This window comes from Tauraco erythrolophus, chromosome 19, assembly GCF_009769465.1.
Source record: "Tauraco erythrolophus isolate bTauEry1 chromosome 19, bTauEry1.pri, whole genome shotgun sequence".
Lineage (NCBI taxonomy): Eukaryota > Metazoa > Chordata > Aves > Musophagiformes > Musophagidae > Tauraco > Tauraco erythrolophus.
The window spans coordinates 12,314,085-12,338,167 of NC_141483.1; the positions used below are offsets into that span (position 1 = coordinate 12,314,085).

General features: G+C 53.8%; 1 protein-coding gene across 2 annotated transcripts in view; it reads left to right on the forward strand.

The window, feature by feature from the left end:
• NCOR2 (nuclear receptor corepressor 2) overlaps positions 1-24,083 on the forward strand; it is a 173,227-nt gene that overhangs the window by 54,783 nt on the left and 94,361 nt on the right. For both annotated transcript variants that reach the window (XM_086623675.1, XM_086623676.1), the window contains exons 6-7: positions 10,777-10,833; positions 15,847-15,899. In XM_086623675.1, the coding sequence (XP_086479801.1) occupies positions 10,777-10,833; positions 15,847-15,899 (110 nt within the window). The remainder of the gene's footprint in view (positions 1-10,776; positions 10,834-15,846; positions 15,900-24,083) is intronic.

Below are 24,083 nucleotides of genomic sequence, written 5' to 3' on the forward strand. Positions count from 1 at the left end.
CACCTCTGTTGGACGCGTTTGGGATGTCTTTTGGTGATGGCTGCTCCTCCCCTTGGGGCCAGGAGGAGGAAAACTGGAAGAGGAAAGGACATGGGAGCAGCATTGCTTAGGACTGTGGGTGGAAAAGAGTGGCTGGTGGTCGGACCACTGGTTGTTTTGGGTGGGTTTGGCGGGAGCAGCCCCTCGGGGCATACCCAGCTCGCTGTCAGACATGGGGAGAGCCCTGGCCATGCCCGTGCTGCCCCGCGGCTTTGCAGCTTAACAGTTCATAGCAAGGTGAGTTGGTAGGAGCAAAGGGCTGTGAGACGGATAGAGACATATTGATCGAGAGCAGGGAAGGTCACTGAGCTGAGTTTTAAGCCTTTCCACCTCTTCTGTGCTGCGGAAAAGTAGTGAAGTTGGATGTCTCGAGGTGTGCTCGCGGGAGAAGCGGCTGTAACGGCTGAGCCAGGGCTCCAGCCCGCAGGGCAGCGCGCGGCGGGAGGAAAAGCCTGATTTCCTCGCGTCGCTCAGCTTGCTTGAGGGAGGCAACACACGGTAAGAAATGCAAATAAAAAGAGAATGTTCAGGCCTCGGGAAGAGGCAAGAGAGCAGAGCACCGCGGAAGAGCTGGCAAAGCCCAAAGTGAGCTTTAAAGAGCAATATTGTGGAAGGAGGAGAAAGCTGGCGCTTGTGCCGACGCCGGCGCAGGTGGGAGGCAGCGCGCCCCGCGGAGGGGCTGCCGCCTGGCTCGGGCTTCGTTCGCCATGAACCGCGAGTCTGTGCTTCACCGAGCAGGCGGGTGCCGCCGTGCCCGTTCCCACCGCTCCTGCCAGGCCACGCCGGAGTCGCACACTGCGTGCTGTTATACCCCGAACAAAGGAGACACCGAAAACGGTCCATGGGAGAGAGGAGGTTACGTGAGGACAGAGCAGCGAGAAACACCGGAAAATCGAGTTAGCCAGCCGTTCTGTGACCTACTTTCCTTTTGGCGATAGCTGTGGCTTTGCGGGGGTGAATGGTTTCTAATTTTAGCTTATGGTTCATCAGGGAAGTCTATATATTTTTCTCAGCGCTGCGCTGGGTATGGATGAGGGGTTGGGATGCAGGTTGGCGCTGACCTGTATCCGATGTTCTCAAAATCCAGGTTCGCTGATGCTAAATGCCCATCACGCTGCTTTTCCCTCTTGTGACCTACTTAACGCCTATGATTTGAAAAGTTCCTTGGTGTTGGAGACGATAATTGTGGGAAACGTGACCTGTAATCGTTCTCGCTACACTCTGCTGGACAAGTAATTGATTTCCAGAAAAAAAAAAAAAGTTGACTGTACAGGTTGTGCTGGGAAGGACAGAGAGAAGCTGCTCTGGACTGGTGAAATGCTGTGCTGGGAGGCGGTGGTTGCGTTGGGGAAGGTTTCAGAGATTTGGTTCGTAGAGGGGCAGTTGATGTTCTTATTTGTGGTCACTGAGATCCAGGTGCCTCCTGCCCTGGGAACGTGCTGACTGGAGCCACTTTATCTTGTCTCCAAAGATGAGCTGTGAAGTTGCACCCGGAAAAGTACCTTTTGGGAAATGTTTGCAGGGTAACACAGAAAACCACACGTGTGTGTCTCCGAGCCAAGATTTCAGCTGTGGGTGCAAACCGTACTATTTCTGAAAGGATGTATGAGAATGGAAGTTAACATTTTTGTTACTATCCGTAGACTAAACTGAGAGTAAACAGTGGGTAGCATTTTCATAAACATCTGAGTCCTATTTTCAGAAGTGCCTTCAGTCCTTGCAGAGACAGAATGATGTTTGAAAACAGCGATGGGTGCTAAAATCGCCCAGATCGTTCCGAAGGTGCAGCGGGAGATCAGGGGAGCGTTTCGGCTGCGGGGCGCAGGGATGCGGGATGGGGCATGTTTGCCAGTCCCCGTCACCCCTTCTCTGGGAGCTGGGTGCTGGCAGGGTGGTGCAGAGCTCCCTGGGGAAATGGGGTTGTGATGGGTGTCCTGGTTGGGGCTGGAGGCTGACAGCGATGGGGACGTTGGGGATCTCCGAAATGAAACTGAGTGTGTGACCTTCAGTGTCTCCCCTGGGGGGGTGAAGCTGATCCCCGCCGAGTCTGATGCTCTAGGGTGGTACTGTGTGGCACAGCCTCCTTGCTGGCTTTCATTTGCCCCCCTGGAATTTATTATGGAGAGAATTTAGCTGCCTTCACCTCAGATCCCCATAACCAGGGAAAATCTTCTGCATGTGTTTTCAGCTGTGGCCGTTCTCAGGATTCCTTGCATCCGCCTTCCCCTGAAGCTGATTGAGCATACCTGGGCGTGCAGAGAGTTTTGCGCTTTAAGTGGAAATTTCCAGGTCCCTTGCTAAGCACAGGGAGGAGGGCAGCGTTGCTGTTGCTCCAAATTGCTCTCTGTGCCGTTCCTGGGATGTTGGGCTGGCTTGAGCGCTCCTTGTCAGTGTGTCCCAGAGGATGCTGCACTGCGGCAGCCCTCACCGTGTCAGCAGCCCACCAGTGCCTGGCTTTGCTGGGTGAGTTCTCCTCCAAGACCCCAGCGTGCCCAAAGTCCCCGTTGGCTACCGTGCACGCAGATGTGCTTGTGCCTTCTCTCCCACCGTCATGACGACGTGGAGCCTACACGTACCCATCGCCAGCTCTCTGCGAGCTGGATCCGGGTGGTTGAGGAGCAACCTGCAGACCTGCCACATGTCAGAGCCAGGCAGGATTCCTGCTGGGAGACCAGTAGATAAAAAGGAGCCTCCGTCCTTGTGTCAGACCTGTCCCTGCAAACAAGCACACGTCAGCTTTCCTCTAAAACATCGAGCTCATTTATCCGAGAGGGGAGGTCGTATCAGGACATGGTGTGACTTCACCCTCCGCCGCCGTGCCAGAGAGGGGACGCCACATGCTGTGACCCACCGCAGCATGACGAGAGCTGGGACAAGTCCCCCGGCATTGCCCCTGCATGCTGCAGGTGCCGACGGCTCGTGGCCACATGATCCCATCCCTGCTCCACTGTCAGCCCTCCGAAAAACTGGGTTTGATGCAGTGCAGGCGGTGGAAGCAGGCAGTGGCGTCTGTCTCGCTCTTGGGATTGAGTTGGTGGAAATCAATAAGATTAAATTTTAATTCGTTTTCTGTCTTGGTGCTTGTTCCTTCAAAAGGGCACATCTATCTATCTATAAGTTCAGCATTATGCTGTAAAATTGGAATTCAAAGGATTGTTTTGAACTTTTTCCACCCCCTGCTGCTGTTGTGTCTGTGCGGAGCGTGTTCCCAGCTATCCGTTTCCCTCCTCAAATACCTTCATAAAGCATTAATGCCCCATCCATAAATAAGAGAATAAATAAATGAATGCTTTTGGCATTGCAAAGTATAATCTAGCCGGTAACTACTCAAAGGCAGTGAGTGTGACTCAGATCCCACGGGGATTTTATGTCTGTATAACTCTGATTTTCTGTGAACTCCTAATTTACATTAGAAAGGGAAGAATCAGGCCTGCATCATCAGCACGGAGCTGGCGCAGTAAATAAAACCTTATCAGAGAAACCACTTTCCAGCATTAAATCTGCAGGGTGTTTTTTCCAAATTGTAGTTTATGTGGTAGTCGGGGTGGGGGCATTTCCCATTTGGCTGCTGAAAAGGCTGTGTTCGTTTTGCTTTTGTTTGGGATAACTTTTATTCTGGCGTTGTGTCATCTTGGCTCGGTGATGCATGATGGGCTTTCAGATGGTCCGGAGGAAAAGTGGAAAAGTCAGAGGTTTAGATGCTGTTAACACTTCTGCATGATTGCAAGACTTTCAAAAAGATAAAATCAAAACATTTAGCTTGGAGTCATTGAGAATCCTTTCATTTTTTTTCTCGGATTTTAAGGACAGTTATTTTGTTGTTGATTTTTCCTAATGGTCCTGATGTCTATTTTTCATGTCTGCTTCAGCATCCAAAGCTCCCAGTAGGTGCATTGACTTAGGAGCTTTGTCCGTGACTAACCCAGACCAGACAATGCTGTATCCTGGTATCTGTTTTCAGATGCTGGAAATAAGAATAAAAAGTGTATATGGTATGTGGTGATAAGACAAAAGGCAATAGCTTTAAACTGAAAGAGGGGAGATTTAGATTAGATAGAAGGAAGAAACTTCTTGCATTGAGGGTGGTGAGGCACTGGAACAGGTTGCCCAGAGAAGCTGTGGATGCCCCATCCCTGGAAGTGTTCAAGGCCAGGTTGGATGTGGTTTTGAGCAACCTGGTGTAGTGGAGGGTGTCCCTGCCCATGGCAGGGGGGTTGGAACTAGATGATCTTGAAGGTCCCTTCCAACCCAAACCATTCCATGATTCTATCATTCTAAGTGCAAAGAACCCAAATCTGTCGGAGAGGTACACAGACCCTGCGGCACGGCTCTGGCTCCTTGGGTTGAGCAACTGGAACTTTCCTGTAACTGCTCCAGTGCCGAGACTTTGGTTTCTAAAAGCCTGCTGTGCCTCGCCAACCCTTCCCGCAGTTTTGCAATGGCGAAACGTTCAATGGTGGTTTGCGACGGGCAAAGTCTTGTTAGCTCCTCGCTTTAAAATTAATGTGCCTTTGGTTGGCACCGTAACCTTGCAGACAGCGGAGCGTGACACTAGGTCAGCGTGCGAGTGGAAACCTGGCTATGACAGGGAGTTCATCCCTCAGCCGGGATGGAGTACGAGCGAGCTGGCCTCAGAAGCCGGGCGGCAATGACTAACCAAAGCCAGAGACTGGCCACCGACCGCAGTGAGTCAGCTCGTCACGCTCCGCACAGGGTGGGCAGGGGCTGGTATTAACACACGGCTCCAGCGTGACCCGTTTCCTCAGTTTTCTTACTATTTGTGATTAGTCATTCGTAACCACGGCTGCGTGTATCCGCTGGCCCAGGCCTCGGCAGTGGGGCTCCGTCACTGCAGGTGCCGTGGGGAGATGGCTTCTGCCAAGCGTGGGGAGGTGGGGATCATGCAGGGCGCCCGCATCTCATGGGCGCCACTGGAGAGCATCAGCCCCTGGACTGGGCAAGAGGAGCCTGGCATGTGCCACCGAGGCTGACTGTGACGTCCCCTGATGCTCGGGGGCGTTTGGGTTCAAGGAGAGCCCAGGGGAGGGCAAGCATCCTTGGGCAACCGTTGTTGGATTGGGACTACTGGTGGTGGCCATCCCTGCCGGCTGCGGGAGCCGGAGAGGGGAGAGCGTTGCTTTCCCCTCCCACAGCCCTGGGGCTCATCCCACCTGCTTTGTGGGGAGGGGAGCAAATGGCTGGGGTAGTTTGGCTCTCAGAGAGAGGGTGCTGAGGTTTAAAGGGGAAAAAATGAGTACCTGTGGTCATAGGAATGAAAACCTCTCCCCATAAAAGCGGCACTGCCGCGTCGCGGTTTGGTCCCGGCACATGTTGGCACAGAGGCAGCGCCTTTAAATCTCTCCAGACTGTGTTTGCTTTATGCTTTGCGTAGAAAGGTGTCTCGCCTGAGGGTTTCCATGATTTCTGCTGACTTCATTTTGTTTTAAACAAAATCCAGCTCCAGCCTGCCTCTTTGCCATCCCGCTCCTGCCGCTCCACCGGCCCCCGCAACATCATCCTGCCGGGACAGGAATTTTTCCCAGCGCCGCCCCGCGTGCAGCTCCCTGCTTCTCAAAGGGCTTTGCTTATCTCCACGCAGGACATGCCTGGTCCCAAATAAAACCCATCCCACCCCAGCGCTGCTGCCTACGGGCTGCTATAAATAACGCCGGGAGCACGGTTCAGCTGCAGCGGCTTTGTGCTGCACAGAGCCGTGGCTGGAGTCAGTCCAAGAAAATGCCACCTCCTAATTTCAGATCCGCTTTCTCAAAATAACTCCTGTGTTTCCTTCTCTTCCATTTTTAAACTTTGCTTTAAGAAAGAGCCCACACGAAATCCCAGAGTCTCCCTCCTCCGATTTCGGATGCTCCGCTGCCTCATAGGGTCGGCTCGTCATCCTCACGGGAGCTCTCATGGCCGGGAAGTTGCCCTCCTGCCCGCTCCTCCCCCTCACGCCTGTTTTAAGGTTCTTCAAAGGAAAAATAAGGGGATGGAGTTTGCTTTGGAAGCCAACTACTTTTTAGGCGAGAATGGGGATTTTCCTAGTCTGCAGGGAGGTTTTTGTTCTTTAGCTCCAGGCCTGTTGGAGGAGCGTGAGATGGGGTAGGAGCATGCCCTCCCTGCTGTGCTCTGCCTACCCGTGCCCCTGCCCGTGGGGAGGGAGGTTCTCTGGGGGCAGACACTGGTGCCTGCCGCATCTATGGCTCCCCTTTTGCACCCGTGGGCCCCGCAGTGTTCACACTGTGAACACACAGATCAGTGTTTGGGGTTCAGCTGCACTTCTTGAGACACCTTGATCCCTCCAGAAATGCACATGGAGGATGAGTAATGCAATGGGCTTCACCTCTCCGTCCAAGTTGTGCCTAGACGCGCTCCGGAGGGGGCCCCTGCCCTCGGAAGTGCCCACTGTTCGCTCGTGCTGGTGTAAAACCCAGCGCTGCTTTACTGGAGCAAAGTGACTCTGATGGTAAATGGGAGCAAAATTCAGCCTCAGGGCTTCAGTCCCTCTGCAGATGCTGCTGCTCCCTGTTCTGTAGCAATATTTCAGGATTCTGTACCGAATCAGGAAAAGGGGTCATCAGCCGCTTGCTGCGGAGCCGCGGAGGGACTGTAAAACTGGTGGGGATCTCCATGATTCTCGCCAGAAGTAATGGCTGGATTTGCTTCCTGATCCGTTTCTTTCTGTTAAATAACAGGGATTGCAGGCACCGGTGGGGTTATTCATCAGATGTAGGATGAACCCTCTGGTTTCCTTCTGCAGGGTCAATCACTAATCTCCTAATGAAATCAATACTGGAACGGAGTCCTGGGTGGCTGCGCCCGTGGAAAGGAACGAATTTCACAGGGCTGCTGGTTGTTTTCAGCAAAGGTCCTGCAGCTGCGGGGGGGGCTGGGGGCTGCCCTCGCACCTGAACGGTTCGAGGTTTTGCCTAAATTCCCCAGCCAGGCTTCTGGCCAGCTGGGTCCCCAGGCAGGAGCCCATCTCCTTGTGTCTGTCCTCCAGGACGAGCCCCAGCATGGTGGGAACCCAGTATGTCCTTCCCAATCCTGCCGCCAGCCCTCACCTCGGTCCGCGCGGTCTTTCAGACAGCTCATTACGGTGCCGCTGTGATCTGATAAATGCAGCGAGGAGCATCAGCAATTACAGTGGGTGTCAAGTGTTAATTGGGCAGCTTTCAAGATAGAGGCATTTCTTTGTGTACGTACAGAGATATGACGTGCTCGGAATAGCTTCCCCTCCTGATCTTTCGTTCAGGAGACGCGTGCGTTACAGTTGGTTAATGCAAGACAAATTATGTCATTCTTCTTGATTCGCCACATGTTCCGCCCATGGTGATTTGCCTCTGGGTTGTCTCATTAAGTTGTCTAAACATGGCAAATGCAGCAGCTGAACATACTCGGCTGTTTCGCGAAGTTAATCGCATTGTACACACGGGCCTCCAGCATCGTCGATTCCCATCCGCCGCTGCCAGGGCATCTTTCACCGGCACCGGTGCCCAGGAGAGCGGGCCTGTGGTGGGACCAGCTGCCTCCAGCTGGAGCCGCAGCCTTCTGCCCACAATTACACTGCCTGCAATTAATTGAGGTGCTGATTTTTGTCCCAAGTGAAAAAATACAGGTAAGCTGATGCTTCCTGCTCGCTGGCAAGCGGTGGGTGGTGTGCAGGAGGGCAGTTGGCCAAATCACCTTCTTGGCAGCGGGTGCAATGTCTTTTGTAGCGGTTGTAGTCACCCCTCTGAAAATCTTACCCCTTGGTTTTAATTGTTTAAGGTTTCCGCGTGCCACAGTGCTGATGTTCTCCGAGGTCAGGAGATTTTATAGCTCTTGGAGACCAAAATATTAAGCTCTGGCTGGGAGTTCTCCATCGTGTGATGACTGTTTCCAAGGGGCACGTCCCCAGGCAAACCTGGCTTGTTCCCGTTAATGGAGTCAGACATGCAGTGGTGGAAACATCTAATGCTTCGGGGGGAGCCAGGCCGGGCTGTGCAGCTCTTGGTTTCTCACCTGGGCTGTTTGCTGGGGTTTGATTTCCCCGTCATCAGCTGGAGCATCCTTGGGGATGGCAGATCTGGGGGCTGTGTTAGCCGGCTCTCTCCTGTCTTCGTGGAACCGGTGGAGAAATCCCCGTTGTGGGAGGGGATGTCACATGGAAGAGGCATGTGCCCTGTAGCAGATGTGTTTTATGAGGAGGGTAGATACCTGTCTCTCAGAGCTTGGGCCGCGTGTTACACCTCGTTGATCTAAAGCTTTACAAGTGCTGCGCTTTGCAGGTAGGTCCTGGCTCCAGGGATCACTTTGCTTCCCCTGTGGGTCAGGTGGGGACAGTCTCTTCTTCCCCTTACGTGTCAAAGCACCCTCACATCGGTAGCAGCCTCATGTGGGAGAAGAGTTGGGAGCAGTTTATTGCCGCCATGCAGAAGATGTAATTGCCGTGTGTAAACACGTGGCTCCTTTCCCTGGAGCCCCAAGCAAGGACAGGCGCTTCTTTCTGTTGCAGCTCTTTCCCAGCAGCTCCCAGGCTTCGCTCCAGGATGCACTTGCTCTCCAAAGACCAGTCTCCATCACCGGGACTGTCATGCTTTCTCTGTGGTCCCTGCAAGCATCTCATTGCCGGTCCGGCACCGGACAGAAGCGCGGCGTGCACTGTGCGGCACACAGTGGTGTGGGAACAAGCTCCTGGGTGGCTGCATCTCCGAGGGCTGCAGAGAGAGCTGTGTGCTGGGGGCACCTTCCCAGCCGTGGTCCTCCTGGGATGGAGCAGAGACTTGGGAGAGGCCAGAGGGACAGAGCAACTCGCTGGGATGGGCTCCAGCTGATTTTTGGGTCCTTCCACAGCATCACGAGCTGCTCACCTCTCTCTGTGATCGTGACATCCATGAACCCCGACGTCTGTGGTGCAGGAGCGCTGCGGGTGACCAGGCAGGGACGCACTGATAGCGGGGCTGCTGCGTGTGCCGTGCGTGTGGTGCCAGAGCCGGCACGTTTCATGGCTGCGTCTCCCGTAACATCCTTGGAGTCATAGAATCATAGAATGGTTAGGGCTGGAAGGGACCTTCAAAGATCATCTAGTCCAACCCCCCTGCAAGGAACAGGGATATCTCCAACTAGATCAGGTTGCTCTTCTCTTAGAGTCACTTCTAAATTGCAAAAAAACAAGCTTTGCATCCTCCCTGGCGTGCAGTAAACGGAGGAGCTGGAAACGTGTCCTGGTCGCCCCGTTGCGGTAAGGCACCTGGTGCGGGTTTTGCAGCCGGCCGGGGCCGTGTCGGCGGGGCGCTGAGCTGGGCTGTGGGCGGTGGGTGACTCACAGCTGCTCCCGGGGCCAGCTCTGCACAAGTGCTCGCCGGTGGATCAGCCCGTGCGTGGGTGTGCAAAGCCCCGGCGAGCAACTTGCACGTCTACCAGCTGTGTTGGTGCTTCCGAGGGCCGGCCAGCGGCAGAGGGGTAGGTGAAGTTTTTGGAAACCACTGAAGGGGGTGGGCACGGTGGCAGGGCGACATGCCGGCTTTGGGTGAGACATCCCCTGCGCCGAGACGCTGGGAAACTCATCCTGCCATGAGCCGGTGTGAAGGTGAGAGGTGCCTGCTGGTAGAAATCAGCGTGAGCCAGGCCCCTGGAGCTGAAGCCCCTTCCCTGTGCTGGGGTGGGGGGTCTTCACCCGGGGTTTGCCAGAACCCCTCTGGCTCTGCCGGGGAGCCCAGAACTCGGCTCTCCCCTGCATCTCCAGTGGGGCTCTAGTGCTTATTGGATTAAAATATTGAATGTGCTTCAAAAAAGGATTTTCCCCTTCTCCCTCTGCTCCCCTCCCCACTCCCATGTTTAAATCCTGGGGAAGCTCAGCTCTGCCCACTGCTCCTTCACCCCTGTTGTAGGCGCCTGTGGATTTTCTCTCTCTCCTACCCCAAAAATAGCTAAAACTACCTAGTATATTGAACAAACACCTCTGAAAATCCGTCTCCTCATCCCCCTCGCTGCCAGGTATTTGGCTTTATTGGCTCAGCCCCGTGGCTCGTCGGCAGCGTGCAGCGATCTGGATTTATCGGACTGTCAGTAACCCCCACCGAAAAGCCCGGCTTTGCGAGGAAGTGCTGTTTACTGAAAATGTCATCTTTTATTTAGGCTCCTGCTGCAGCCAACCCATGTCTTTTCTCAGGCCTCTTTAATTAGTAACCACCACACAGTGTTCCTGGGTGTTTTTTTTTTTCTCTAATAAGCACTAGGTAGCTCGGCTGGGGGCAGGGGGGGCAGAGAAGGGCTCCTCTGAGGCGGGGAGGGGGGAGGGAAGCGAGAGCAAGACAAGGAGCCCAGGGCAGCTCGAATCGAACGATCGCATGCTCGGGAAGCAATGAATCCTACAAAGGGCATCTCTGTGTGTGTGCCAGCTCGCCCACCCTCCTCCTCGCACCGCGGCGGTGGGGAGGTAATGGGTGTGATCCCCCCGCCTGGCACCCAGAGGGGTCGGGGATTTGGGTCACTTCCCCCGCAGAGCTCAAATGCATTGAAGTCGTGATAACTCGAGTGCTGGAGCCCTTCACCCAGGGGGTTTTCCTGTGGGTCCAGAGGCTGAGCTGAACCTTTCCACCCACTTGCAGGCAAGGGTGGGATTTGTGGCAGCTCCGAGGAGGTTTGGGACGGGGTTTTGGCAGAGGCGAAGAGCTGGAGCAGAGGGCTGTGACCGTAACCGATGGCAGAAATAACATTTTTTTTTTTTCTCCCTCTTCCCTTTCCTCCCTGCAGAAGAAGGCAGAGGCTGCCCACCGGATCCTGGAAGGACTGGGTCCACAGGTGGAGCTGGTGAGTGTTACCTCTTGCTGCGGGGAACGGGAGCCAGGCCGAGTTTGGAGGGATGCCTGGGCGGGGAGCGCGGCATGGCACCGTGTGCGTGTGTGTCGGAGCCCTCCGAAGGAAGCTGTGCTGCTGGCCCAGACCTCTGCTGGCACCACACCAAGGCAGGAAGCGAACTGGCTGAGATGAGTCCTGAAACAGGCAAACACACACACAGAGCCCTCTCCGGAAAGCCTTAACCCTTCGGCTCCTTCCTCGCACGCTGTGGTGGAGCTGGGTGGTGGAAGGGGCTCCGGCACAGTCTGCCTCTGCTTGGGACACCAATGGCTTCATCTGCTCATGGCAGCCACGGCACTGGGGCCGTGGGGCTGCTGCCTGGCCTCGTGGTGCTGTGCAGGAGGGGTGGGTGCTGGGGTGGCTCTGTCCTGTCCCACCCCACTGTGTGTGGAGGAGGGTGCTGGAGGGTGCTCTGTAAGCACAGCCCGATCATGGCTGCAACGACCTGCAGGTATTGGGACTTGCACACGTCCTATCTCTGCCTCCCTCACACACAGGAAAGCTGAGAAAAACAGCTTGTAATAAATTGTCAGTTTGGGGCCGCCCCATCATGGGGCAAAATCCAGCTGTGAGTCAAGCGATTGATCGCTGGAGAGGTGGCTGAAAACAACCCCTGAGGGGCTGAGGCTGGGAGGAGGGTGCTGGGACAAGGTGTGCCTGCACTGATGGTGCTGGCTGGATGGGAGCGGGACAGACGTGGTCTGACGGAGCATCTCATGTTTCGCACCTGCCGTGGGGTGCGGTGGGGGGAAGCATGTTGCCAGGCAGGAGCGGGCACCTCGCCGGCCCTGGCAGCTGTCATTTGGACTTGTCTTGTGGAGGTGGTACCGATCACTGTCTTCCCCGAGTGGCTGAGGGAGAGGTCACAAGGGAGTTAGTGCTCACTGCTTCGTGTCAAAGCCGCTTCCGTGTTTGGGGAGGTAACGCTCGTTATTTTTGCTTTGAGTCACCAGGGTCGAACCCTTTGCTCTCTTTCTGCTCTGAAGATTGGCAGTGCCTGGGGCCGGTGCTTCCTCATCCGAAAGACGTTGCGTTTCCTTTCCTTCCTCCCCTCTGCCTTTTTTATTTTTCCTCCTTTTCCCTTTAGTTTGTTGATGCTCTGTCCTTGGGTGCTGACACTGCGCAGCGGGAGCTGTAGCAGAGCCCAGAGCAAACCATTCCTCTGTCACCCTGCCTTGCTCCTCAGAGGTAGCAGGGGAAACCTGCTGAGAACACCCTGCAAAACCCCAGCTGGACTCTGTGTGCGTCTCGCAGATGGTCTCATCCGTCTGCCCAGAGGGAGATGCTTCCTATGGCCCAGCCCCCACGCCACATGGGGCAGAGCAGCACCCGGGACCTGCCAACAGCCCCAAGGGACAAGATGAATAGTCAGATCTTCTTCTGAGTTGGAAAGGAAGCAGCTCCAGGAAGGAAGAGTGGCTTTGCACGCTCTGCCCGGTGTGCATGCCTGCTCCACCACGTCACACGTGATGTGCACCAGCCCCAGAGCTGCTGTGGCCCCGAGATGTCTCACAGGGAGATAGGGGCAGACGGGTGCTAATCCTGTGCAAAACCTCTGCGAGGAGCCGTGGCGGCTGTCACCAAAACACAGGGTCTGGGATTGCCATCGGCTCTGCTCGGGCTGCTGATGTGTTGCTTTGGGTTGTTCGGACAGTTCTGGTTATCGCGTTTGCGGTGGTGATGGTGACAAGTGCACATCGGCTTGGTAGCGTGGCAGCTTGCCAGGGGCCGATGGTGCGAGGCGAGAGGTCATGGTGGAAGTTGGTTTAGTCACGGCAGAGAGAGGCCGGAGGTTACCGCAGCGTTGGCGAACAGCTGTCGTGAGCAGGGCAAGGTGGTACGAGGTTTTGGGTGCTGCTGGCAGAACAGAGCCAGAGGCAGCATTGCTGCCGTGTAGCGGGACCATTTTAAAAATGACCCCATGTTTTCCCCAGGCAGAAACAGCATTGAGATGTGCAGTCTGAACGCTGCAGTGGCCAGAAAGCAATTGAGACCTTTTGTTCTGTTTTATTTTTAAAGAGCTTTCAGTAAATCCAAGGTTTTTCCAGTAATAGCTTCGCGTTGTGATTATGTTTTTCTTAAATGTCATCCCCCAGAGAAACAGGGAATTACATGTCCCTTCCCTGGAGAAACGCTGCGGATGTTTTGAACATGTCACCTTACCCATCTCCAACCTGTCAGCTTTACTTCTGCGTGTTCATTGAGAACATTGTGATTCCGTGCAGGTTGCAGACTGCTCTGAGGGAAGATGCTGTTCCCCAGTCCCTGCCCCGTGGAGAATAAAGTTTCTTCCACTATTTAGTCTGTGAGGGTATGTTCTCTATGGAGTGGGTAGAGGTGGTCTCCTGGGCTTGCTCCACTGCGTGGGCTGAGGTGCAGTGCCAAGGCTGTTGTGCGACAGAAATCTCTTTGAGATGCTGGTGTCGTGTGGGTCTTGGGTTTTGGTCCCAAAGTTTGTTATTTCTGAATGTTTGGGCATTTCGTTTCGAGTGATGTGTTCCAGTGCTTGTCTGTTAACAGTCCAGTTTGCTAACTACGAGTTTGTGCCATAGATAAGTAGTAGTGGAGAAGAATCAGCAGCCTTTGGAGAGCTGAGTGGCATCAGGGCATCCATGGTGTCCATGGACACGTAAGGATTGTCTAACCCAGGTGCAAACCAAAATGTTCACTCCACTGCCTCCTCCCAGGAGGAAGGTCTCTGCGACTTTCCACGTGCCAGCTTATTTGCTTTGATTTTTAGGAGCACAGAGGGAAGAGAGGCACTTCTATTTATCAATATTTCCAGTCCTTTTCCAAGAGGCAGTCGGTGGTCAAGGCCGCCCAGCAGTTCCTCTGGTCCAGCCTTTCCAGAGTGACTGTGGACGCGATGCTCCAGAGCCACAGCTTGATTTCTTCTCTCTGTGGTCCAGACTTGCCTCTCTCGAGCTACGTGATGAGATGGATGTCTGTGTTCCTCTGAGCTTTCCAAACATGAAGTGCATAGCCAGCTCCGAGCCTGGAGTTGGACCAGCACATCTAAGAGGATTCGTGATAGAAATACCCCTGGGGAAGGGACACTACTGAGAACGTGTCTCCTTCTGGGGGACCTGCTTGTCCCTTATGTCTGGCTCTGCCGGCACGAGGTGGCCCGGTGTCTCCTTGTGAGAGACTGGCACCGCTCCGTCCTCTCGTAGGGTAACAGGTGCCCAAACGCTGCTGGCGTGTCCAAGGGCAGCCAGAAAAAGCAGCTGATGACCTGTTAATGCCAAGATGCCACGGTGATGGGCTGTAGAGAGTAGCGAGAGCTACACACGGTCTCCTTTCTGTGCAAATTGATGTGACTGTCCCGGTGGGGGGAGCGGAGGGGGGGGCAGTATCTGTTTTTTACAGGGCAGCAGAGACAGGCTGCTGCGCGGAAAAACAACCTTCTGTGGCAAGCACTGGTGGTGATGGGGAAATACCATGGAGAAGGTGAGAATAACACCTCCTCCAAACTGGAGGAGAAAGGGACCCACCTGTGTTTGCAGGCCCTGTCCTCTCCAGTGCTGCCTACCTGGTTGAGTAGATGTTCAGCAGATATTTTGCTCTTCTCTGTGCTTAATCTAAAATGAAATTGAGTGGACCCAGAGCCTCACCGTATGACCACAGCAGGAAGGTGAGCTGGTTCATATGTAGCCATGGCCAGGATGCTGCCTTCAGCCAGGACCTGGCCATCACCCATCCCCTCGCCTGTGTTTGGCCACAGATATTAGATTGCTCACAGCTGGTTTGGTGAAAGCTTGTGGATGAACTGCTTGAAAACTTGAGTGGTGTTGCTGTGGTTGGGCAGGAGCTGTGCTCATCGAACACCTGGTTGCTGATGATGGTTGGGCCATCGCAAGCTTTTGGTTAGCGCAGGCTTGGACATGTTCACACCAGCTTAGCTGATGGAAACGCTAGAAAACGCTAGAAAAGAGTTGAAGAGTTTAATGCTGAGCACCCTGTCAGCCTGCTTATGTGGACACAGCTGATGGGAGCTCCTGGAGCACGGCCTGAGCTGATAATCGCAACGGGCGGGACTGAGCGCGATCTCTGTGGCCATCACTTCCTTCCAGAGGTGAGACCCTGTGTCATGGCAGGTTCCCCATCACCCTGCGGGTGGGAAGCGAGAGGTAACAGAGGCAGTGACCGGCTGAAGGTGACCAGGGATGGATCCAGCTCTCCTGACTCCCCATGGAAGTGTGTCTTCACTGAGGGGGTGGGGGGCCATAGTAGCCCCATGATGGGTACTCACATCTTGTGTTGGAGACGGCCATGATCACTGGGCTCTCCAAAGGGCAACCCTGGGCAACACACTTGTCCTACCGCAGCCCAGTGTTCCTCCGGAGGGACGGACAAGAGCATCGCTCTACACTTGGGTGCTGGGGGGCTGTGACAATGTGGCCAGGGGCCAACCAGCCCCCGGCATTGCTGGAAACCACGAGGGTGAGGAATTGCCCTGCCTGCAGTTGCCTGCGCTGGGCCCCCTGGGAGAGCTCGGGCAGGCTTTTGCCGTGTAGACGTAGCACTTTGCAGCACAGAGACTGTCTCTTCCCGCTCCCCGAGCCCCCCTTTCCCCTCGCCTCCCCCGTGTCATATGTTCCGAAGCGCACTGCGTTTTTCCATCAGTGAATAACAACCTCGCATTCCGCCGTGCCGTGTTTATGTGGATTACGTCGCAAATTGCCTGTTCAGAGCCAGCTTGCTCGAGCGCTGCCTGCCCTCCCACGGGCTGAGCCGGGATGCGCCGGGACTCGCGCGGCACTGCTGGGAGCCGGCACCCTCCCGTACGGCCAGGGAGTGGGGCGGGGGGAGCCGAGCGGGCTGGGGGACGTGGGGACGGGCGCCGGGGCTGGCACCGCTCAGGGAGGTGGGAGCCTGCGCCGAGGCAGCAGCGCTTCTGACAGGTTTAAGTTTCTAAATGTCAGACCGTACCATTTACGCCTTCATTTTTCTTATTTATTTCAGCCATTATACAACCAGCCTTCAGACACCAGGCAATACCATGAAAACATTAAAATGTAAGTACGTGGCAATAAAGGCTATTGTAAATGTCAGGCTGGGCATTAGGCTGGCGCGGGAGGGATGCTAGCTCGCTCCCAGACCCCCTTTGAAGCTGCTGAGGAGGAGCGAGCACCCTTTCAGAGCCAGCGTTTCGCTGTTCCGGGTGCCTGAAGCACAAAGCAGCGCAGCAGTTGGGAGCCGGAGCTTCAGACGGATGCTGAAGGTGCCGTTTGATTTTTCTTGGGGCGGTGGGGGGGGTGGATGTGGGTCCTGGCTGCTCGCCTCAGGCACTTTCTTCTGTGTTTCCCATCTACTGAATCAGGAAATCAGCTGCCAGCGCGCGCCTGTGTGTGTGTTTGCATGTGGGAAAGATAAGGTGAAGTGAAAAGTTGCAATTACAATTAGATTTTCATGAAGCACCTCTTGAATGTCTGATAACGACTGGTTATTTCAAACATACTTACTGAGACTTAGCAATCCTCTAATTCGACTTATCACCTCCATACACAATTTCATCGTCAACCTGCATTTAATAACCACAGTGACTTCCTGAACACAGAAGAAATATAACAGATAATGAGAGCGGCGATAATTGTGATTATTGTTGGGATTTTAAACAGTCAAACCAGATCTGAAACTTTTATCTGCCTCGAATGAACCGATGATTGCTCTGAGCTGCCTGCAGCATGTCTATTTTGGTATGGGCTCAGTCAGCTGGTGATAATCATCTTTAATAATCTATTAAGGAAAGTTAATAATCTTTTGCTTTTCAGCAGTGTGTTAATTGATGCCAGGGGGATTATAGGGAAAGCGTTCACGTACCTCTGCTGTTCCGCTCTGCTGGGAGGGAGCGTGGTGGGCACTGGCAGCGTTTAGGTGCTGCCTGCCCCCAAGGGCTGCGGGGACGAGGAGGGTTTGGTGGTGCGGCCCCGCTCGGTTCCTGCTCCACCCAAGGCTTCCTGCGTCATCCAGGCACCGCGCTCACTGTGAAACATTCAAACCCGAGTCACCCCCTGCCCATTGGTTCCCACAGGGCTCAGCAGGTCCCTGAGCAGCCCTGCTGCCAGCACTGGGCACTGGCTCCCTAAACCCCACGGTCATGTTCGGGTCCTCCACGTTGGCGTGGGTGCTGGGAATAAACCTGAGGCGCTGCTGTGCCACGTGGCCCTGGGGCAGGGGAGCATCGTCTCCTGGTGGGTGGGGATGGTGAGCAGATGGAGAAGTCGGTGGGAAATGATTGCTTTTCCTTCAGCTGAGAAATCCCGACAGCTTTTTGCTTCCAAACGTTTCCTTTGTGCCTTGTGTTGGTGCCTTGTGTTGGCGAGACATTTACCTCTGGTTGTTTGAGCTTGGCAGACGTTGCCACGAGTCTTGGGTAAGGACCTCCCGGGATTTTGACAGGCATGTGCTTTGGTCTGGGTCTCCACTTACAGTGCTGCATTCAGCTCTGGGGCCCCCAACACTAGAAGGACATGGAGCTGTTGGAGCGGGTCCAGAGGAGGCCATGAAGATGATCCAAAGGCTGGAGCACCTCTGCTGTGGAGACAGGCTGAGAGTTGGAATTGTTCAGCCTGGAGAAGAGAAGGCTCCAGGGAGACCTTCTAGCAGCCTTCTGGTACCTAAAGGAGCTACAAGAAAGCTGGGAGGGACTTTTGACAAGAACGTGTAGTCATAGGACAAGGAGCAATGGCTTTAAACTGAAAGAGGGGAGATTTAGATTAGATAGAAGGAAGAATTTTTACAGTGAGGGTGGTGAGGCACTGGCACAGGTTGCCCAGAGAAGTTGTGGCTGCCTCATCCCTGGAAGTGTTCAAGGCCAGGCTGGATGAGGCTTTGAGCAACCCGGTGTAGTGGAAGGTGTCCCTGCCCCTGGCAGGGGGATTGGAACGAGATGATCTTGAAGGTCCCTTCCAACCCAAACCATTCTATGATTCTGTGATTTCAGCCCTCTGGCCATGGTCGGTGTTGGTGGACACGCTGCCTGTGAAGGCAGCTCTGAAGAGTGGGCAGATGTGTGCCCCCCACCTTGGTGCCTCCCCCAGCCCACTCCTCTCAGGTGTGCTTTTCTAGCTGCAAAGACGTACAAAAAGCAAACAAAATGAGAGCCACCCCCTCCAGTTCACCAGTTCGTGGCAGGACTAGTGAAGTAGATGACAATGATACTCTTGGGAGAGGCAGCGATACCTGGTGGAGGGTCTGTGCTCCTTGTGGGCTTGCAGCCCCCGCTTTCGGAAGTCTGTTTTACCGTCAGTTCAGGGCGTTGACAGCTGATAAACCACCTTGTACGGCACTGGGTGCTGGCCCAAGGACATACCGTCCGCGTTGCAGGTTGTGACTCAGCCCTGGCACTGGTGGCATCTGATGGTCGCTCTCTCTCAGGGTCCCCTGACCCCCCTTTTCTCTTGAAGGGCTCCACGGCTGTCACGAGCCAGCACTGAAGGTGGCAATTTCAAGCTGATGGGTAGTTTTGTCCTTGAAAGAATGAGTTAAAAGTAGATCCAGATACCTCACCCACTCTGTGTTCCCCTGCCAATATTTGTGGGTTTGTGATCGCATTTTCCTGTGATTTAAACGATTTCCTGTCCTTAGTTGCTGCCTGAAAGACGGGCGCAAACGAGAGGGAACTGACTGCGCAGGTCAGGAGTGAAACCGGTAATGAGACGTGGAGCCTGGTCAAACCAGTTTCCCGTGCCATCGGAGCAGGCCCTCCTCTCCATCCCTGCCTTGTAGGAATCCATAGGGTTATCCCAACCCCAGGTGGCTGTAGCGGTGACGGTGATAGACAGGGAGAGGTTGGAGCAGGCAGGCTCAGAGTTAACGTTCACTGTGATTAATGCTGCAAAAACATGGGAAGGAAACCACATGTTTAATGAAAAGCCTCCGTCTCCTCCTTCCAGAAGCCCCGCAATTAGCTGCCTTCAGCTGGTTATTGATGCCAGCCGAGTGCATTTGCGGATGTAGGTCAGCGAAAGGCCCGTGAGCGATCTGGGCTCCAGATGTTTGCTGCTTTTGACCGTGGGCCTGTCTTGGAGGTCCTGGGATCTGAACTGCACTTCCCTACTTGTTGATGGGCGTGCAGAGAAATCGGTGTTTTCTTTTCTCCCATCTCCTGTGTCCCTGCTGCACGTGAAAGGACATTTGGATGCTTGGGAGGCAGATCCAACATCAAGGTTTCGGTGATTCTTCCAAGCAAGTAACTCAGGATCCTTTGACCAAGAGGAAAAGGTATTGAACTTCTCTGTTTTGATTGAGTCACGCTTGGATGTTCGAATCCTACCTACGACTTTTCCACGAGCTGCATTTGAAGATATTTTTTGTTCTTTCCTTGTTCTTAAAATGTTTGTGCCTTTCTGCTCTAGAAGAGCAGCTTCTGCTCCGTAGCCTGGAGGTGGCTTTTTCCATGGAAGATGGAGTAGGTCCTCAGGGTGCTGGGAGACATCAGCCAGATGCATTAGAGCACCAGGACACCTGCCAGGACACCGCAGGTTCTAGTTTTGCCAAGGTGTAATTGGAGGCAGATCCTTCTGAACGACTTCACCCTACGTGGACTTAGCCGTGATGAAAAAGCCTTTTGGCAGGACGCTGGCGAATCCTCTGGGTTGTGATTGTGTCCACAAAACTTCGGTGCACGCTGGCTCTGTTGTGCTGAATGGAAACTGCTCCTGCATGAAGCTGCTCTGGAGCCTCATACCTGGGCACAAGGGAACGGCCAGGCTGTTAGTATTGACAAATACCTTTTTTCTTTTTTTTTTTTTTAAACATTTCCTAAGGTGGATTTTATTTTTTCTCCCTTGACTGTTGCACGTGTCAGTGGGAAGGCGATTGAATATCACAAAGCCGCGATTCCTCGATTTCTCTACAGGGATGCTCTCCGCCTTGCGACACTGGTTTAATTCCCCCTGCTTGTTTGCTTTGCTTTTCAGCTGGGATGAGTCACTTACGCTAATAGAACTGACTGGGGAGTTACAGGGAGAATTTCTTACTAAAATGTTACCGGTCTCTCATTTTCCTGGAGTTTTATGGCCTGTCTCCTATTCAGTACAGTTAAAATTAATTTCATGCCCCAGTTCATTCCAGTGTCTGCAGCTTCAAAAGCTTTTAAGTCCTATTTAGCTGCCTCGCTGTGCGCTGTTACCGTCTGCTCGGGTCCCCTCGGTTCACCTGCGAGCGCCAGCTTTGAGCAAACACGCTGAATTTTGTATGCTGCATCTGCCGCGTGATCCGAGGCACCGTGGAGGGGTTTGTGCCGAAGACTTGACCTACCTTTGATGGGACTGTGTCCCTTCAGTTTGAAATACCTGCTTTGGTGGAGGGAAGGGCTCTGCCGCTCTCTCGTCAGGAAAGAAGAGAGCAAGACAGTGTTCAGTGCCCTCATTTTCGTAGGGATGGGGTGAGCTTTGCCCCCATAGCTACCTGGGTCCTTGCTGATTTTGAAGGTGTGATGCTTACTTTTTCTTGGCTTTGTGATGGACGGACAGGTTCCTTCAAGATGCGTTGTGGCCCCGAACACAACTGGAGGCCACTTGAATGATTCTGCATCGCTTGAGGAGGTTGCAAAAACTTTTTTTTTAAAAAAAATTGCTGAAATACAGCAACAAATGCAGAGGACGCTTACTTGTTAAGCACCAGTACATCTGGTCTACGTCTCTTATGTCAGTGTTTTGCCAGCTGGATGTACAAGGACGAGAGCTGCTCTTCCTACCCTGCCGTGGCAGGGATTTTGCATATCCTCCAGACTGCTGGCACCAAAGATATTAACCTTCTTTCCTCGAATTGTTTGAAAAATGAGAAGATGTTGTTCATATGAGCAGGATCAATTACCTGCTTTCTACCTGGAGAGATATTCTCCGAGGGGACCTTCATCTCTACAGCAGGAGATTCCTGCTCGGTCAGCCGTGACAAACAGCCTGGTAGGACTCTCCTCCCCCCTTTCCCGACGCAGTCATCTTGAAATCATAGTCTGTGGGATTTGCGTTTGAAAGCAAAACATGAGCTTCCGAGCCTTGAAAAAGCACACAAAAGGGAAACTGAAAAGCCCGGGGTGAGTATGTGCGAGGTGCTGTGCTCAGGGTTTGCTCTAAACCTTCCCTTTAAGAGCTTCTCCTTGCTTTTACGCTGAAATTCAGGAATGTCGGGGTGAAACCGGGCTGCATCCGCTTGAGATGCTCGGAGAGGTGTCGGAAACCAGGGTCTGAGTGTGCGGTTAAAACAGGTCAAGAGCTCGGTGGGATTCTGGTTTTCTTACGTGTCCAGACCCGGCGACAGCAAAGCTGTGTGTGCTGTTCGCTTGGCACCTCTGGGTTGCTGTCTGCAGCTGATAGCTTTTCGGGGAGGTGGGGAAACTTTGCCTCTGCAGAGTCGAAATCTGAAGTCAGGATTTTCAGAGAGGTTCAGGGGCTTCTGAATGTCTTTTTCTTTTCAGAATGCCCCTCCCCGCCACTTTGCTTCCAAAAGAGCAGCACAGCTTTCTTCTGAAAATCTAACAACTGCGGCTTTCCAAATCACTTGTCACTTTTGAAAATTTAAGTCATCTTTTCATTACTGGCTGTTTAAGGGTTTTAGTAGTGCTGGATTGCCTCTAAATTCATCGTCAAAGCCTGACATGTAACACAAATGCTCTTCCAAACCCTGTCATTACTAATGCATTCTCTTTCAGGTCTTTTTATTAGCACTCGTAGACGTTTTCCTCATTAGAAATTCACCTAGCAGCTCTCCGCTCATCCCATTCAAGGTTTCTCATCTCTTTTATTCTCTCTTGGCACGCGCTAGGGCAGCAGTATTACCTTGTGATGAATTACTGAATGATGGAGACACACACTGCAACCTTCTGCTTCTTTCTCTTGCCAGTGAAAAGCCAAGAGCTGGTTTTGGGTGGATTATCTTACAACACTTGGCCTTGCAGTGTCAGCTTGGGCTTCAGGGGAAGGCAAAGGCATAGGACGGGTGCCTGACCCATGGCCAGAAGCGCTTCTGCACTTGGCACTTGTCTCATTTTGGTACTAAGCTCGTAGGTGCTAAAAGGGATGGGCATGAACTTCCCATCTGATGTGAAGAACTGTGGTTGTGGATGTAGCTGCTGCCTAAGGGAGTCACTTGAGCATCTCAGTGGGAACATCTTCACAAGGAGATGGCACCGCGGGGACCTGGGCAGGCTGTGCTGGGGGGTCTGGTTCTGATAACAAGGTGCCCGTGTTTGCCAAGGCAGCTCCTCCTTGGAGCACAACCATCTCCCTGGCTTCAGTGTGTGAACTGCCTGGTGCAGTCGCAGGGCAAACCTCTTCATGAATTATAGTGATGACTTTGGAACTTCAAAGCTGAAAGCATTTTGGACCTGCAGAGCACATGATTTGAGAAGGTGGGAGACCTCTGGATGACTTATTTCTCTTCAGTGTTGTTTTGGGCACAAACACAGCCTGTGTCCGTCTGTACGTGCAGGGTTACAAAGCTCTGCCACTCCGTTCTCAGAGGCACTAATGGTGCTGGGGATTTAGTCCATCCCAGTGCTCGAGGGCTCTGCGGCAAATTAACTAAAGATCAGCTTCACTTTTCTTTTCCAAAAAACGTTTCTGAGTATTGCAAGGAAACTGCTCTGAACAGCTGGCTTTCCAAGAACGTGCCCTGCCTTGGGGTGGAGAGGTTGCAGTGTGCTTCCAGCCGGAGCTGTGTGCTCTGGCCATGTCGGAGCAAGGAAATGAATGAGTGCAATGACCCGTGAGCAGGATGACCCACTCCCTGCCCTCTCTGCAGGAAGCTTTGAAGCTGGAGGGGTGGGGAATCGGCGACTGCCGTGAGCTGCGGCTCGGGACCCTGGCACCAGCGACGCATCGGAGCGGGCGTACGTGAGGGGGCACAGCCATCTCTGTACGCTCTCCATTGCCTCTTGGCTGGTTTCACCCTGGAGCGTTCCCACTGTGCTCCTCGGGTCCCGTGTTTGCAGACCTCCAGTCTCTCTGGTAGCGCTTTGTTTGGCTGGAGTTGCCAGGAGGCTCATCTGTTTCCGACCGTTGCCCGCACGATCGGTCTGGCTGTACGATGGCTTTGCCAGCTGCTTGCTGCCTCCTTCCCATCGCTCTTTGCAGGCTCGATCCCTACTTTGTTTGCACCGGCTCTTTGATGAAAGACTTTCCTGTGTAATTAAATGCCCCGATTAGTTTTGATCAAATAGCAAACTTCCTTTCATCTCATCTTGCACTGGCTGAAGGTCTCTGCAGGTAAGCTCGGCCAGGTGTGCTGCAGCGCATCAGCTCTTTGTGTCCTTGGGAGCCTCATCCCAGGGCTTTGGCAGCGTCTGCGCGCACACATCCTTTTAAGATGACAGCCTCCGGAAAGATCATAGCCGAGTCATTCGTGTGGACCTGAGCCAAGTAACCCAAAAGTCAGTTACAGGTTCTCTCCTTGACTGGCTCCATTATGAAAGGCAGAAACCAAAACCGACCTCGTGCCAGGCCAGTTAAGGTGGGAGCGGCTGCTCCCACAGGGCTCCCTTTGCTTTGCTCACAGTGGGAGATGTGTTTCACTTGGTGGTTGGAAGGCTGACTCTGAGAACCACTCTGGGGTGTGGGGTTTACCAGTAAGGTCAGTGGGACTGTGGGATGAGGGTGAGTTACGCAGGGACAAAGAGCTCCTGCAGAATCACACCCAAAATTATAGGTAGTGCTCGGATCCTGCTTCCTGTGCTGGTGGCAGGTGACAATCAAACATCAAGTCTGGAGTTTGGTTTACCTTGTTGGATCTCTGTTTCTTCCTCCTGCCTGTTGGTGTTTGTGGACAAGTGCTGGGCATTGGTGGGGCTGCCCCAGGCTCCCCCTGGGCTGTGCCTGTGTTCAGGCTAGTTACTGGTACTGGGGCTCTTGCTCTTGTCCAGTTGATACCCGGCTCCTGAAACAGAGGACCTACTGTTCCTGAGAGCCTCCGCCAGCCTGGACTGCAAACTAACAGGCCTCTGATGTGGGGAAGACCCTGAATCACCCACAGCCTCGGCAGCAGGCTCGGCTTACCTTCACCCCGCAGGGATGATGGAAGGAGAAGATCATCACCGGGTTAGCTCACTGGCCACAAGGACAGAAATCCTTGAGGCATTTGCAGAGCAGTTGCAGAAGCTTTGGGCTCCCAGCAGAAGGCTGTATCTCCCTGAGTGTGGCCTAGAGACTTCGTTTTGGGGACTGCCTGGAGACGACTCCATGCCTGGGATCTGCAGAACC